Source organism: Coloeus monedula, assembly GCF_965178545.1.
Source record: "Coloeus monedula genome assembly, chromosome: 9".
In the NCBI taxonomy this organism is placed as follows: domain Eukaryota; kingdom Metazoa; phylum Chordata; class Aves; order Passeriformes; family Corvidae; genus Coloeus; species Coloeus monedula.
In genome coordinates this window covers 30,706,880-30,723,250 of record NC_138789.1, presented here as the reverse complement: position 1 = coordinate 30,723,250, position 16,371 = coordinate 30,706,880, and the positions used below count along the sequence as shown (strand labels likewise).

Genomic DNA, 16,371 nt, shown 5'->3' with positions numbered 1-16,371 from the left:
GAAATGCCTGAGATTTGAATCTCCAGCTTGACCTCCCCAGTTGCCCCCAGTTTGGGGGCCCAGTTGACACCAGTTCTGACTGTCCAGTCAATGGTTTTGTAAATTTTAACTCATAAATTCCATCTCTTCGAGATCTGTCAATATTTACCTCATATTGCCACGCACAGAACTCTAAATGAGTATTTAAAACATCAACCCCAAATATTTCTGAGCTTGTTTCCATCCCCATTAATTACACCATTAACAAAGCAGCTCTAATTACTGTGCTTGGTTATTTTCTGCTCCTTAAAACCACAGAACCATAAATGCTGGAAAAGACCTCTAAGATCAAATCCCACCATTGCTGTTCCTCTCCCACCCTCCAGCACTGAAGGAAATCCTGGTTTTCCATCTAATTGTGCTTTGGAGATTCAAATAATAAAGGAAAATAAGTTAATTAACAGCAAAATGAGTAAAGAACCTGGTCTGAAATTTGAGTGTGAGAGGTATTTGAGTGTGAATGATGTCCAGTGACAGAGGTGATGGGCAGTGAGTGATCCAAACCAGGACTGACAGAATTCTCTGATAATCCAATTACCAGCCCCGCCCACGGGGAGAATTCCTCCTATTTCCATCTATTCTTACACAATAGATCCACGAGCTTAATTCACAGTATTTTTCAAGCTTTGCTTTGTGATTAACATCAATTTAAATCCGTTTAATGAAATTGAGCTTATTTGGGCCCAGCATTAAGCCCAAACCCGTTCCTCAAGCCCAGCTGGAGGCGATTCCGAGCGAGTTCCCTCCAAAGGGAGGGAGGGCCCTGTCAAAGGTTGTTAGCGGGAACATGTGAATTCCCAACAATACAAACACCACAAAACAAGCCCTCAGGAGAGATTTCCATCCCACGGAGCTCTGCCTTTTTTCCTTAACCTTCCTTGGAGACCTGGCTGCTGTTGTTGTTGTCAGGGAATGCCAGGGGTGTGGACTCCCCATGGAATTGTTCAAGGATAGGCTGGATGGGCAGCCTGGCATAGCGGAAGGTGTCCCTGCCCATGGAATGAGCTTTAAGGTCCCTCCCAACCCGAACCATTCCAGGATTCTGTAATTCACAGAATCCATTACATCCCAACCCAAAGCTTCAAGGCAACTCCCCAAAGCTCCCAATGCATTCCAAGCACGGCTCAGGGTTATTCCCACTCCGTTCACCCCGGGCTGACCAACCAAAGGCATTTACAAGTTGCTACAACAGCTTTTTCCCTGTAGAACAACAACGGACAAGGCCAAGACAAACAGGGATAATGGACTCCAGCGGATCCCGACTGCGGATGCAGATGGCAAAGCCAGAGCTGCTTCCTGGGAAAGGCTGTAAAAATAGCAAAGGCTGACATTTCAGGATTTTTCTCCTTCCTTCTGGAGGCAGCCTGAGCAGATTTCCATCAACCTCTGCTTGAAAAACCAGAGCAAAGTCTGAGGTCTGGGTGACTTGGGAAGGTGGTGTTGGAGGCAGGGTGGGAGAAGAGAACCTGATGTTTCTAGGGAAGGAAAAGCTGGAAAGATGGCAGCAGCTGAGTCTGGATCCCAGACTGGAGCTTGCCAAGACATGGTGCTCCAGGGAAGCGCTTCCAGGTCAGGTTTGTACAGAGTGGGGCTGCCCATCACCCCAATTCTCATTCCACATGCATCTTCCAGTGCCTCCTTCTCCATCCCATCCCACCTCCTCCCTCTGGTTCCTCCTTTGCCATTATCCCAGCAGGATCACCTGGATCTCAGTACCAACAGGATGGTGGAGACATCTCCTGAGACAGCAGGATTGTTCCTCATGGATTCCCCTCAGTATTGATGGATCTTTGTCTGCCCAGTATCAGTTACACGACAATGGAGTTGTCTGACGTTTTTAGTGGGATTTTTTTCTGGTGAGGACATAATTCCTCCCTTGTTCCCAGCTGTCTTTGAGAGGAAAACCAAATCTATAAATGCTGTCCCTGGCTCTGCCTCAGAAATCCATTTGCTGCTTTTATCCATCTCCTGTGGAGCCAAAGGAGGCTCCAGATGAAATTGGTATCAAATGGTATCAAACCCAAAGTCGTAATTTATGAGCACGCTCTTGAGCGTGTTTACAAATGGATCCAGGGGTTTCATCCAACGGGAAACTCCTGGAAAAGGGGAACACGGAGCCCAGCAGCAGCTGGCAGCAGCTCCATCCATAGGGGGATGACACCAGGGCCATTTGTCCTCCTGTCCCAGCCCTGACCTCCAGCAGCTCCACAGAACAGTTCGTTCAGAGGAGCCAGTCTGACAAGCCCCATTTAAAAGGACACATTCCCTAAGGACACGAGAGAGCTCTGGAAAACAGCCGGATACTCAGCTCTTGCCATCATTAATTTATAGCCATCCCAGTTCTATAATTACCATTTGCTTTCAAAACCTTCCTCCTTCAGTCAGCCACTAAGGAAATGCTCAATATAAAACGCTGTCCAGCACTCCAATACCCACCAGCAATTCCAGGATAAAATGCCAGGTTTGGAAGAGAAGGCGGGATGAGGAATATCAGTGTCTCAGGCCATGAATTTTGCTTATTTCCCCAAAGCTTTAGGATGTATGGACAGCACCAGGAGCTGGAGTTACTTGCCCTTCTCCCTTTCTCTCTTTGCTTTGTCCCGTGCTCCTTGTCAACCCCTTCCCAAAACCCAACATTTCATATTTGAAAGTTTCCCATTCTTTTTCCACCTTCCTCAGAAAAAAAATACAAAATAGAAGAACCCCTAGATAAGCAAGAGGATTGTTTATCCAAGCAGGAGAAATTCCTGAGCTGGAAGGGACCCACAAGGATCATCCAGTCCAACTCCTGGCCCTGCAGACACTTCCGAATTCCAGCCTGTCCCAGGGAGCGCTGTCCATGTTCCCAAGGCTTGGAGCATTAACAACTCCAATCAGTAACACATAATTTGACTTCCCAAGCTTTTTTAAGGAACAGAGATCTGAAAACACCCTTGAACCTAAAAGGCCTGGATGTCTTTGAACGTTGCTGAGGTCCCTTAAACCTCGTTTTTGTAGGATGAGCTCCAAAATACATCAGGCTCAGCTTCCCCAGTCAGCTCAGGAATAACGAACCCAATAACATGGAAAAGCTAATTTCCTGTTATTGTTAGGGAAGGAAACTTTCACCTAATGAAGTTGTCCATCACTTGGCAGTTTTTACCTGCAGGGCTCGTTAAAGCTTTTGGAAATGGAGCTGCAGCACAAAACATTTTAAGAATATACAGAAAATCCTAGGGAAAAAAAAAAAGGAGGAGCAAAGGAGGCTCCGGGGGGACCTTGTGGCTCTGCACAAGTCCCTGACAGGAGGGGGCAGCCGGGGGGGTCGGGCTCTGCTGGCAGGGAACAGGGACAGGAGGAGAGGGAACGGCCTCAGGCTGGGCCAGGGCAGGCTCAGAGTGGATATCCAGGTAATTTTTTTCATGGAAAGGGCTGTGATCCATCGGAACAGGCTGCCCAGGGCAGGGGTGGAGACAGGGCTTGGAGCAACCTGGGATGGTGGAAGGTGTCCCTGCCCACGGCAGGGGGTGGGATGGGAGGATTTTTAAGGTCCCTCTCATCCCAAACCATCCTGGGTTTATGAGTCCACGATCTCCTGACCCCTGTGGAACCCATGAGGCGGCGCCGGACAACCCAAGTAAGACCTTGGGATTAGTCAGAACCAAAAAGCTGGAAAAGACTAAAAAAACCCAAAAAGGGATCAGAGAATGTCGAGATCTGCAGTGAAGCCAAGCCACAGCACATAAATTATGATAAACCAGGAATGTGTCTGCCACAGTCTGTCCTGGCACCCAAGCGGAGCCCGGGAGAAGCCAAGAGTACATCCCAAAAACACACAGTCCAAACGCAGGGATGCTGCCACTTCCACAAGGGAAGTCCCACACAGCAACACTTCCAACAAAGCCAAATCCAACAGGAAAACCTCCTGGAGAAACCATTTTGCCACAGAAAATTTCATTTCAGTTAAGCCTGTGCGGGAGGGTTGGAGGTCAGGGATTCTCCAGGCAGGCCTCAGCCACCACAGATCCTCTGGGATTGTTTATTCCTCAGAGATCAGGACACTGCAAACATTTAAAAACTTACTTAAAGGGATTAAAACTTATTCAAAGGTATTAAAACCTTGAGAAATAATTCCTCTGAGAAGGAATCTCCTCCCCTCCCCTCTCCCCTTCCCAGGGAATGCCTGAATCCATCAAACTCCAGTTATCGTTAATTCAAAGATCTGTTGTATTTTGCTGGAATTTTGAACAGCTGGGCACTCTTTTAACACCATCTTTTCCCACATATGTGGCCGGGGGATGAAGGAAGTTGCTCCTTTCTGTTTTCCATGGGTTTAGCCAGGGCTGGGAGCCAATTTCCCTGGAGAGAGCAGATGCAGGGATGGCACAGCTGGTTCTGTGTTTGTTGTGTGGGCTTGTTTCTGTCTCCTCCTCACCTCCGTGTCCTTTGCAATCCCTCCTCCAAGTGCTGAGGCACTTTCCTTGGAGATGGAGACAGATGGGAGAACATACTCAGCTGAGAAAAAGTGAGGAACCTTCTGCTTCCCCCCCATCCTTTTCCCTGTTCAGCTTGTTTCTCCTGGAACTTTCAGTGGAGAACTGAGCAACACACTGTGTCCAATCCCAGCCCCGGGCTGGAAGAGAAACTGCAGGAAGCACGGGAATCATCCTGTTTTTTCCACACTGGGAAAAGAAGCTTGAAATCACATCAACAGAGGGTGAGAAACACAAGCAGAGCAGCTCATCAAAGCACAGCCAAGGGTGTTTCCAACACTGGGATAGGGAATGCATCCTGCTAAATATGGAGCGGAGTGGAAACGGCTCCAACAGCACATCCTGAAGAATCCTGGAATCGCCGAGCTTGGAAGAGACCTCGGAGATCGGCATCACCCAGCACTAGTGACAGACACTGCGTTTGATCCAGCGCGGGAATCGGCTCCTCCCCGCCAAATCCTGGGAGAAGGTGCCCAGGAGAGCTCAGATTTGGGATCCTGGAATGCCAGCACAGGGCAGGGCCACCTCAGCAGAGAGGGACACGCAGGGGTGGCACAGGGAGCCACCAGCAGCACCTGGGTTCCTCCAGCACCTCCAAACCACTGGAGAAATCCATGGATCTTATCAGCTCCAGGGAGCCACCAACAGCACCTGGGCTCCTCCAGCACCTCCAAACCACTGGAGAAATCCATGGATCTTATCAGCTCCAGGGAGCCACCAGGAGCACCTGAGCTCCTCCAGCACCTCCAAACCATGGGGGAAATCCATGGATCTTATCAGCTCCAGGGAGCCACCAGGAGCACCTAAGCTCCTCCAGCACCACCAAACCACAGAGGAAATCCATGGATCTTATCAATTCCCATTCTCCTCAGCAATTCCAAGTAAACACTCTCCAAAATTCCATCTTTCTGAAGCACATTCCATGGAATTCTCTCCTATTTGGCTCCATGATCATAAAACCCAACACGATAATTTGATCATTTCCAATGCCTCCATTAAATTTTGCAGCTTCCAGGAATTCAAGAGCTCCATTGTTACTCACCAGGCTTGGAAAAATCTCAACTGGATTGCGCCATCTTATTGAACTCCCTGAATTCCAGCACGGGAGATTGTTGTGCCATGAAAACTGAGCACGTTTTCCAAAAAAATGATGGATATTAAAAAGCAAATTCCTGGCGGTGTTTTGCTGCACTGAGGGATAACCAAGAGGAAAAGCAGAGCAAAATTTCCTAATATTTAATTTCTGTTCTGTAGTTTCTTCATCAATGAGGTAACAGGTAATTATTAAATTAACGAAGCTAAATGTGAATTAATTTGGGGAAAAACCCAAAAAAGTCTTAATTAAGAAAAGACAATCAACATCATATTGTAGAAATCCCTTCTTTAAAAGCCCAGCAGGGCCTGAATAAATAAAAACTGAGTAAGTGATTTAGGCTGGATAAGTATTCCCAGGATCCCAGGAGGATCAAAGGGACCTTAAAGCCCTTCCCATTCCCATGGGCAGGGAATATCCCATATCCCACGTGGCTCCAAGCCTGTCCAACCCAGCCTTGAGGAAGTATTTATAATTTTGAGGATAAATCCAGCAAAACAAAGGAATCTGTCTTATAAACTGCAGAGTGCACTTGGGAAACGCTGAATTTTGGGATCTTCCAAGCTCTTCCTCCTGGGAAGGAGTTTGCTATGGGTGTAAAACGGATGATTTAAAGCTCTTGCTTGGCAAAAATAAGATGGAAGAGGTGTAAAAATCAAAGATATTTTTAAAACTATTCCTTTGGAATCCTCAAGATATGGATGGGGAGAGGGAGAGGAGACTGTGGGCTGTGGAATGGGAATATACTGGGATTTGGCTGGCAGGAGAAAGCCCTGAGGACCATCTTGAAGAGATGCTGTTCCCTCTCCAGTCACTCCAAAGGAAACTCTCCATGCTCAAAATTTCCATGGCTTCTGCCTGCCTTTTTCCCCAAAAAATCCCCCGAAAATGCACCAAGGGATATGAGGGGAGTTATCAAAGGAAGAAGGAGCATATGGAATTCTGGGATCTCTGAGGCAAAACTGACAGATGCAAGACAGCAAAGAGACTGGCAGATTGTGGTGGAGGAAAATCCCAAAGGCTACCGAGGTTTTGTGCTGTTATTTTATGGGAATGAGGCATTTGGAGACGGGATCCAGGGCTTGGAGCAGGCAGGGATGAGGCTGACACAGGTTCAGAGGTCACTGTGGTGACATGTGGATCGTGGCCAGCGGGCACTGCCTTTCCCTGAGGAAAAGAACCATGTGGATCGTGGAAACACTTGAATCATGGCCTTATTCTTAAAAAAAAACCCCTCAGCATTTGCTTTCCTTTTCTTTTCTGGGCAAGATCTGCTGACTGGATATGGGAGCAGCCTGTGGTGACACAGATTCCATGAGCACCAGCAGGAGAAGGGAACTGCCGTGTACGCAGTCCTAAAAGCAGGAGAAGGCCTGGGGAAAGGCAACTATTTCAAAGGGAACGAGGAATGAGGGGAGGCAGCAAACTGAAAAGAAGAAAAAGGAGCAGAAGATTCCTCCCACAACGGCGTCGACGGGGTGGAAAATGCTCATTTCCCACCCCAAAGTGAGGAAGTTCCCTGGTTAGGAGGCTGTAAAAGTCAGACATTCCAGAAAATCCAACATGGATTAATTCCCTGGCCTGGCACTGCTGCGTGCTTGGTATTTAGTGCCCGTTTACTCCCGAGGCGATTCCTTTGCTCCCCAGCTCCCACAAAAGGGCACCTTATGTAAGTGGCATTTGGTTGAGCACAGGTGAGGCTGCTCCATGCCCTGCATCCCAATCCCACAGCTCCTCACAGATCCAGGGGCTCAGCGGGACCCCCCTGCCCACAGCACACGTGGAACAAACACCCTCCAGACTCCAAGGAAATGCTGGAGCACAGGGAAATATTTCATTTAAACTGAGAAGGCAGCTGGGCTTGGCGTGTGGTTTGTGCTGAGGGTGTGCTCACACTCAAACATTCTTGGAACCTTTCAAAAGGTGATTTTCTCCATTTCTACAATTGTTTCTTTCTTATCTAAGCTTAACTGTTCCAAATCACCTGAGATTAAAAACTTCTAAAAACTGAGTAGAAAACCTTCCCTTTTTTTCCATTTGGAGGGACCTCACCTCCTTCACAAGTTGATCCAAGTTCCATCTCCAAATGAAAGATCCGAATTCTTTTTTCACCAAACAATACAGATGCTCAGTGCTGAGCCTGGCCACATCCTGCTCCCCTCTAATTCCCATCTGGACCATCTCTCCCTCATTTCTCTGGATAGGCTGCTGGGATCAGATGAGCTCCATGACAGATGTTCCAGGGAATTAATGTGAATAACCCTAAACACCAGTGACTCCAAGCAATTAAAATCCCGAAGAACACTCTGGAGCTGCTACAGCTCATAACCAGCTTCAGGTCGTTATTACTGCTTGGATTTAAATAAAAAAAACCAAAAAAAGCAGGGAATCTGCATGATTCCAGAATTCTGAAGGAATGGGAAAGTAATGGATAATATTAAAAAATTCACATTACCCAAAGTTTTCTGGTCCAATTCCCACACTCAACTGGTGCATATTTAAGGAGACTTTTGGGATTTAAGAGGTGGATCATGCAAGGCACATCCAGAGGAAATTTAGGAGATGAACCAGTGAGATCCTCATGGATTTTCCTGCATTTTATCTTTTGATGGCTGTTTATGGTTTAAGGAGGATAAATGACCCTCAGGGGCAGCCCCAATCAGCTGGAATGGCACCCAAATTGACTATTTGGGGTTAGAAAATGGTGGGGAGGGAAAAGAAGACTCTCAGCCAGGATTCCCTTGGAAAAAAGGTGGAAAGGAGGGAGATCTGTAGCCAGCAAAAACTGTCTCAAAGCCTTTGCCAGGATTTAACTCCGAGAGTGCCCTGCTCCAATCGCCCTGTGCTGAGAGAGTGACGGAAAAAACGCGTGCTGAAGGCTCTCAGACGAATTCCTGGGCTCTGAAATGTGTTCTGAGATGGATTCATGGGTCCTGAGATGAATTCCTGGGCTCAGAAATGAGTCCTGAAATGAATTCATGGGTCCTGAAATGAATTCCTGGGTTTGAAATGAATTCATAGGCTCTGAAAGGAATTCATGGGTCCTGAAATGTGTTCCAAGATGAATTCACGGGCTCTGAAATGAATTCCTGGGCTCTGAAATGAATTGCTGGGCTCTGAGATGAATTGCTGGGCTCTGAGATTATTTCATCGGTTCTGAAATGCACTGATGGGCTCTGAAATGAATTCCCAGGTCCTGCAACGAATTCCCGGGCTCTCACACACAACCACACCGCGCCTGGGAAAGTTGCCGGCTGCTGCCTTTGTTCCCGGGAATAAAGGGCTGGATTTCTCCGGCTCTCAGGAATACAGGGCTGGATTTCTCCCGGAGAACAGCGGCTGAATGACAACGGTCAGGCCCTGCATTAAACATCCCCTGGCTGCCTCTCTGCTCTATTCACTGCCAGGAGAACCCGTGAGCAACCCGCGGCTCGTCCTCCCCAGTTCAAACCACAGCTACACTGGTGTTAAACCCAGTTTAAACGCAGGTGACGCCCGGGAGACCTTACCAAGTGTGTGCCACCGTGAAGCGACGGCGCTGGCGGATGCTTTTATTCACCAGCAACTTTCTGAAAAAGCAGGGAGAGTTCCTGGGCGAGCTGCGAGGAGAAATCTTTGGCGACGTGGGTCTGTTCCCGGGCAGCTTGGGCAGCTCCAGCTCCAGGTGCATCTGCTCTTTGAAAGTCCTGATGTAAACCTCGGCCTCGGGAGTGGCGAGTTCCCGGGAAGGCTCCCTGGCCGTCATCGCTGCGGCGCTGGGCGAGCTGCGAGCGCTCAGGGCTCGCCACGAGAGCGCATCCCCCGAGCCCCGCTCATTCACCGGGCTGCGCTCCAAAGGCAAAGCCCGCCTGGAGCGGCATAAGCGGCAGGGTGATCCGGCAGCGCTGCCGCCAAGCCCCGCTCAGCCCGGCTTTCCTGGGAGGATGCTCCCGGTGCTGTTGTGTCAGCGCTGGCGGGGCCGCTCATGCAAAATTCATCCCTCCAGCATCCCGCCCTCCCCGAGCGGGAGAAGCGCGGCGCTGTCAGGAACGCGCTCCGGGAAGCGCGCAGCCTGCGCGCCCCGCTGCGCCCGAGCCTTCCATTGAGAATTAGTTTTGCCCGCACCGCCGTGGCTCCACCCGAGCCGCGCTCATTGGCTCGGGGTTATTGTGACAGCCGGACTCTGTCCTGCCCTGCGGGGAGCGGGCGGCGCTCCCAGGGAATTTTGAGGACCTGTCCAACGTCCCGACGTTGCTCCCGGGCACACCCGGAGAAATCCCCGGTTCTGGGAGAGATGGGAGAGCGCCAAGAGTGGAGAAAAAGGCTAAAAGGGAACAGAAACAAAGGCAAGGAGTACTGTTCTGCGGGAACAAAGCATGCAGGAATTCCTGCTCCATGGACAGGCTCCACTGTTCTGGGATGCAGAGCCGAAGGGTCAAACCAGTGCCAGATCAAAGGATGGGGAGCTGGCGAAGTTAATGCCAATCCATTTAGGATTCTATGTGTCTAAAACAAAAAACCCCAGGAATTTTAGCTCTGGATGTAAACACAACAAAAGCAAGTTCTACTCTTCCAAGAATAAAAAGCAACATTCGGGGAAGGAAGTCAAAGACCAGAAGCTGAGTGTAAGAGCACAATAAATCCCTGAGGGAGGGGCAGAGCACCTTTTAAACTGGTCAAAAATAGGTGATGAAAAATTCAAATACAAGAAATCTTTTCGAAGCAGGAGGAGACAGGGAGAGCATGTGGGGAAAGTGCTCTGATTGCACAGTGCAGGCATCAATTCCACAGCAAATCCCTGTCCATTCCAGTGGGTTTTCCCTCAAATATCCCAAAACACTTGACAGGAACACCAGCCTGCCTTCCTCAGCTTCCAGCAAAGCTTTATCACAGAGAACTTCCCTATAGAGGAGCTCCCAGACATCCCACCCAACCTGCCCTATTCACCATTCCCCGGTATTACAAACCCAAATAAACCAAAATATCTGCCCAAGCCTCACTCAAGGGCAGTGGAACTGCAGCGGGATTCAATCCTGACAGGTTCGGGCAGCAGCAGAACGGGAATATTGGATGCTTTAGGAATTATGACGTGGTCGGCTGGGATCTGTTACTGACACGCAGGGAGAGACAAAGGGAAGCTTGGGAGCTGAAGGGGGAATCAAACTCACACAAATGTTTTGAAGCTGGAATTCCCAACAGAAATAAAACCTGGAGTTCCTAACAGAAATAACAAATGAACTTTCTAACTCTGATGGGATATTGGAGAGGGTTTCTGAGGATACACCTGCCTTTTCCTAAAGCTTTTCAAAGGGCAGGGGGACAGAGGGAAGTCATCCTTGAAGAGCACTAAAGGTGTTTTCCACCTAACAGTGCTTCCCATCACCTGGACATCCATCAGCTGGTAATGAACTGGCAGCCCCACAGCCTGGACGAGGTCCTGTGGTGAGATGGGCACAGAAATGCCAGCAAATGGAGCTGATGAGAAGGGAGAAGGAGCCTGGGGGAGGAGGAAAGGCTCCATTCCCTTGGGAAAGCAGAAGGAGTGGGAATACCAAGCGCCACCCACCCAGGGAGCCAGAATGCAGGGGTTTCTCCAAGCTGAGGTTGCTTGGAGCACTTTGAATGCTGACCCTGAGCAGAGGAGGTTCCTTTTTTCCAACATCATGCAGCTCCTGGTGCCAATGGATCCACATTTCCCCGACAAAATTCCCTGGGAAAGGTCCTGGCACAGCTCTCCTGGTGCTCCAGCTCCCACCCTCACGCTGCCAACTCCTGGTGTTCCACACACACAGGACCAACCCTGCAGCCAACAGCTCCGTATTCTCCATGGATTTACAGCCTGGAATTCTGGCCAGACACGCTGCTTTACTCCAGGATGAGCCAAGAGGAGGTGAGAACCAGACACTGGAGCTGACTGGCAGGAAAGCCTGGGATGTGAAAATCCTGGCAGGAACTCCCACAAAGGAATTTCCTGTGTTTGCTGAGGTTACCTCCAGCAACAGGAGAGATGGCAGATGTTCCCTGAACACCCCAGGAACACCTGGGACTGGAATACCCTGTCCATCAGCACAGATTATTGTCTGCAGTCCAAGATTACAGTTCCATCAGAAAAGGGATCAGAAATATGAAGGAATTGTTGTTGAGGAGGAAAAGATAATTGCAGGGAAGTGTCTGGCAGGAAAATGGGACCACTTGGAAGAAACAGGACAACCAAGGAAACTTTCAGCAGTGTAAGAGCACTTGGGTGAGATTCCATACACACTTCCAAACTCCCTGAAGAGTCTGGAAGTGCTGGAAGTTTTAATATATTTGATTAAAACAAGTGATATGGTGGGAAACAACATTTCCAAGCCCGCAATTCCTCAACAAAAGCTGATCTGGAGTGTGCTGAGAGCAATTGCTAAGCAACTAGAACACATCTTTTTTTTCTTTAGCAGCACCATTATTTACCTGTTCCCAAGTCCTGATAGCCAGGATGGAATAAAACCCCAGGGAAAAGGGAATTGTGAAGTGTCCTACACGCTCCAGTAGCAAAGGAAAAGCTTTTAGTTGACTTTTCACAGCACTTTCAGCCAGGGGCACAGTAATTGGCCAGAGCACATTTAGATAAGAACAGTCAGAAACTCCGCTCTGTTGCTCCAGTCATTATTCCATCCATCCCAAAGGCATCCCAAAAAGATGAATCCCACCAACCCCACTGCAAATTAATTACAGAAATCATTTAAGAAATTATTTCAAGGGATTGTGCTTTGCTGGTGCTGCTCGGACTTCTTTTTCCAAGCAAGGAAACCCAGGGAAAAGATTTTTAATCAAGTACAAAGTCTCCTGTCCAGAAATCCTGCCTGGTAGAATTCCCTCTTTACCAGGAAAAATAAAATCCTTATCAAACTTTGAAATAATTTGAAAATTAAGATTATTTTTTATAAAATATAAACCACAGATTCTCTCTGGGTGTTTTAATTGCTGTTCAGTAATTTGTTATTTAATCCATGCAATATCCATGTGCTCCTGGAGCAACAGGGGCTGTTCCTTCATTAGTCCTGGAAGGGCTTGGAAGGTCCCTCACCCACATCAGATTCTTTGGCTTAAATCAGGCACAGGATTGGAAGGCCAGGAGAGATGGACAATTCCAGAACATTTACTGAAGCTGAGGATGCACAAAGGAAGGATTCAAACCCTTAAAATCCCTTCTAGACTAAAATTAGACCACATTTGATGGGAAATAAAACCATTATTGGGCCAGGACTTTATGGACTTTCACTGCACTGTCCCTACTTAATGTGGATTTCTGCCAAATGGGTTGGGAAAGGATCCACGATGGATTTCCAGGAGAGAAACTCCAGGAGCCAATCAGCTCCATTAGCTCTGGGAGAGATGAACGTGAGCCTAAAGAGGAGGCAGGGAAATCAGCCAAAGCACATTCCCATTAGGAAATAAAAGGAAAAGAGGAATGTCTGGCTTTGGGAAGGGGTGGAAGAACGAGATTTTGAGGAAAAGGGGAAAAACAAACTAAGCTAAGGCAGGAAAAAATGACAACTTTGTCTTGGACTAAACCCACACAGTGACTGGAGAGAAAGAAGAGGGAATGAGAAGGAATGAGAGAGTGGAGAACACGGGAACAGTCATTTGTACTGGAAAATAACTCAGTGCCACAGACGGCAGCAGAGGACGGAATAAACGAGCGGTGGAAATGTCACAGGACTGACAGGGATGTGATCCTCAGCTCAGCCCCTGAGGCGGCAGCTGGAACTGCCAGGATGAGCCAGCACCGGGAATAAATCACAGCAACCCCGGGAATGGGAGACAGGCAGAGATGTGAGGGGGGAAGAAAAAGAATCAAGGAGAGAAATGTCTGCAGGGAGACAAGGAGAACATCAATGAACTGGAAGCTGGAGAAGGGAAGCAGCCAGGAAAGGGATGCCAGGGAATGGGGCTTTAATGGGGAACTGGAAGTGGATGAAAATGTGAAGATAGGGAATGACAGGCAAGGCTTGGAGTGCGAGCAGTGGCTGGGAGGAGAGAGCTGAGAGGTGGCAGCGATGTGGAAAGGAGAGCTGGGAGCAGCACTGCGAAAAGCAGGAGAACATTCCAAGGAAATCCAAAGCTGGAGGGAAGGATGTGCTTGTGGCACAGAACTGAAACCCCTGCAGAGATGGAGCAGCTCTGGAGACACAACAGGAGTGGAGGAAATGGAAAAGAAAGGAGAGCAGCACGGAAGGGACTGACACAAGAGAAAATGATACAAAATAAATTCATTTTTCCCTTATTTCCCTTCTGTCACATCCAAGAGATGCCCTGTGTCCATCACACTGGTGACTGCCACTAATTCCATCTGAGACAGATCAGTCTTGGTTAATCCCACTCCATCCTAGTCCCAATTTTACTTTAGCTCCCTCAGAGTAGCAGCAAACCTACCGCTAGGCTCGACTTAAACACGAGACTGGCATTTTAACCACCACACCGAACTGTGGGGGTTAAAACGGTGATTTCACCTGAAAAACAGGAATTCACCACTGGAATTTGAGCTGCACTGGATCAGCCACATCCCCCTGCAAGGCAGGAAAGCAAAGCCCCCCTTCCAGAACACACAAACCAATCCCAGGGTTTAACAGGAATAAAAAGGGAACAGGAGAGAAACACCTGGGAGCATCATCTCCTCATCTGTGACAAGAGGCTGAGGATGTTTCCCAGAGATAATGTGGATGTCCCATCCCTGGAAGTGTCCAAGGCCAGGCTGGACAGGGCTTGGAGCAACCTGGGATAGTGGGAGGTGTCCCTGCCCATGGCATGAGATGAGAAGATCCTTAAAATCCCTTCCAACCCAAACGAGTCTGGGATTCTGTACAATAAAATCTTCAACCCTCCCTTCATAACCTCTTTTTAACAGAAGGCTGAGCAAATCCCAGGAAAATCTTTCCAGCCCAAAAGCAGAAGGTTTCACAGTGCTCAGCTGGTTAATTTTTAAGGAAAAAACTCCCCAAAACCACCTGCCTTTGCACCTGCTGCCTCCCAGGCTGAGCTCCTGAAGGATGGCTCCATGACAGGAAACTCGAAATTACATGTTTAGGATTTTCCTCCTCCTTGCCTGAAAGTTTCCTGCTGCATGAGAAGCAGGAATCCATCCCTAATTACAGGTTTATGTGACAAATTCCCCACGTTTTGAGAGGCAAAAAAAATTAATAACAATCCACTGTTTTTAGATTCCTGTTGGGAGATAAAGTTTTTCTGTATTTAATAATTTAAAATGACATACTTTGGATCTCCATTCCCACAGATGATGGGGAGTGTTTGGGAAGGCAGCCTCTCCTTATGATTCCGTAGCTTTTCCAGTATTAAAACACCCAGTATCTCAACAAGGCCAAGAGGACCCAGAATATTTCTCAGATCAGTCCCAAAAAATCAATTCCATCTTTAGGAAACATTCCCTGGGAGCTGGGAGTGGCTGGGTGCTCATCTGCTCACCCTGAATTAATTCCCTATGTCAGCCAGGCCCTGGTTCTGTTTGAGCTGAGCTTTACAAGGCATTCCCTGGCACAGGAAAATTATCTGCATTCAGAACATGCATGAAGGAGTTAGGAATAACAACAAACCTGGAGCTTTTCCCTTTCCAGTTGTCCTAAACTGGATTTGGAACAGTTTTTTCCATATTAAATCCCCCACAAAACACAATTTATCTGCCACAAATTACTATTTCTTACCACACTGCAATGCCCCCTTTTTCTTACAGGTATTTCTGCTGTTCCCTCCTAGTAACTGAGAATAAATTGATATTTACAAATTCATTATAAATTTATATCATTTATACTTTTATCATCAAATTACATAAGCCACCAGGGCGTGATGTAAGAAGGGAATTTGCTTAGCAACTTGGGATTGTGCCTGATTTATTCCCAGAGAACACTGAAATGCCTTCTATATATCCAGAGTGAGTAATCCCATATGGCAGAGCAATCTGTATTAATTGTGATTATTTCCTCATTTCACAGCTATAGATTCATCTATTACAAGTTAAGTAGAGGAGGAGATATTTGTAATATATTACCCAAAAAATTCAATTTATTCCTCATGGGCAGAGACCTCCGGGGTGACTCCAGAGAAAGGAGAAGCCAATGGAAAAAATTCCGAAAATTTCATACATGCTGATGAGAAAAGGCTTTGTTCTAATGCAGAGATGGAGCAGGGAAAATTCCTTTATGGAAAGGGTTTTCCAGCCCAGGGCAGTGGTGGAGTCTCCTTTCCTGGAGGAATTTAAAATCCATGTGGATGTGGCCCTTGGGGACATGGATCAGTGGAGGCCTTGGGGAATGGGTGGATTTGATAACCTCAGCAGCTTTTCCAACCTAAACAATTCCATGATTTTTTAATACAATGACAAACACAAAAAAACCCCCAAGTATTGCTCTGCCATTTCTTGGTACTCCCAAACAATCCCATGGATCTAATCCAGGCACCCACTTTGCCAGGCCATTTTTGCATCCTGCCATGGATTCCCATGGAAAACTGCCCAAAAAAAGGGACAAAAAGGAATGTTTAGCCTTGGAGCACCCTCCTCTGCCTTGCCACAAAATGACTGAAATCATCTTCACGAGCCAACAGATTTCTCTGATATTGGTCTCACAATGGCTGAGGAACAGAAAATTCCACCAGTAATCCAAGGTTTTGTATCTTCCTCCTGCTTTTCCAGCCTCTCAGTTGATTGACAGGATATAATTCCAGTTTCATTCCAGTTATTTTAATTTCTTTGTGTCTCAGATCATCACCCCCTTGTCAGCTCCCTCGGATTAACCA

General features: G+C 47.7%; 1 protein-coding gene across 2 annotated transcripts in view; it reads right to left on the bottom strand.

The window, feature by feature from the left end:
- The window catches only part of PDE4B (phosphodiesterase 4B), a gene marked incomplete at its 5' end in the record, with an annotated part of 152,043 nt that overhangs the window by 125,945 nt on the left and 9,727 nt on the right, over nucleotides 1-16,371 (bottom strand). Inside the window, one exon of one of the 2 annotated variants that reach the window (XM_082286911.1) lies at nucleotides 9,114-9,349. The exons of the other annotated variant lie outside the window; for it this stretch is intronic. Coding sequence (XP_082143037.1) covers nucleotides 9,114-9,349 — 236 coding nt within the window. Of the gene's footprint in view, nucleotides 1-9,113; nucleotides 9,350-16,371 lie in introns of those variants that run through there. 2 annotated transcript variants of the gene reach the window in all.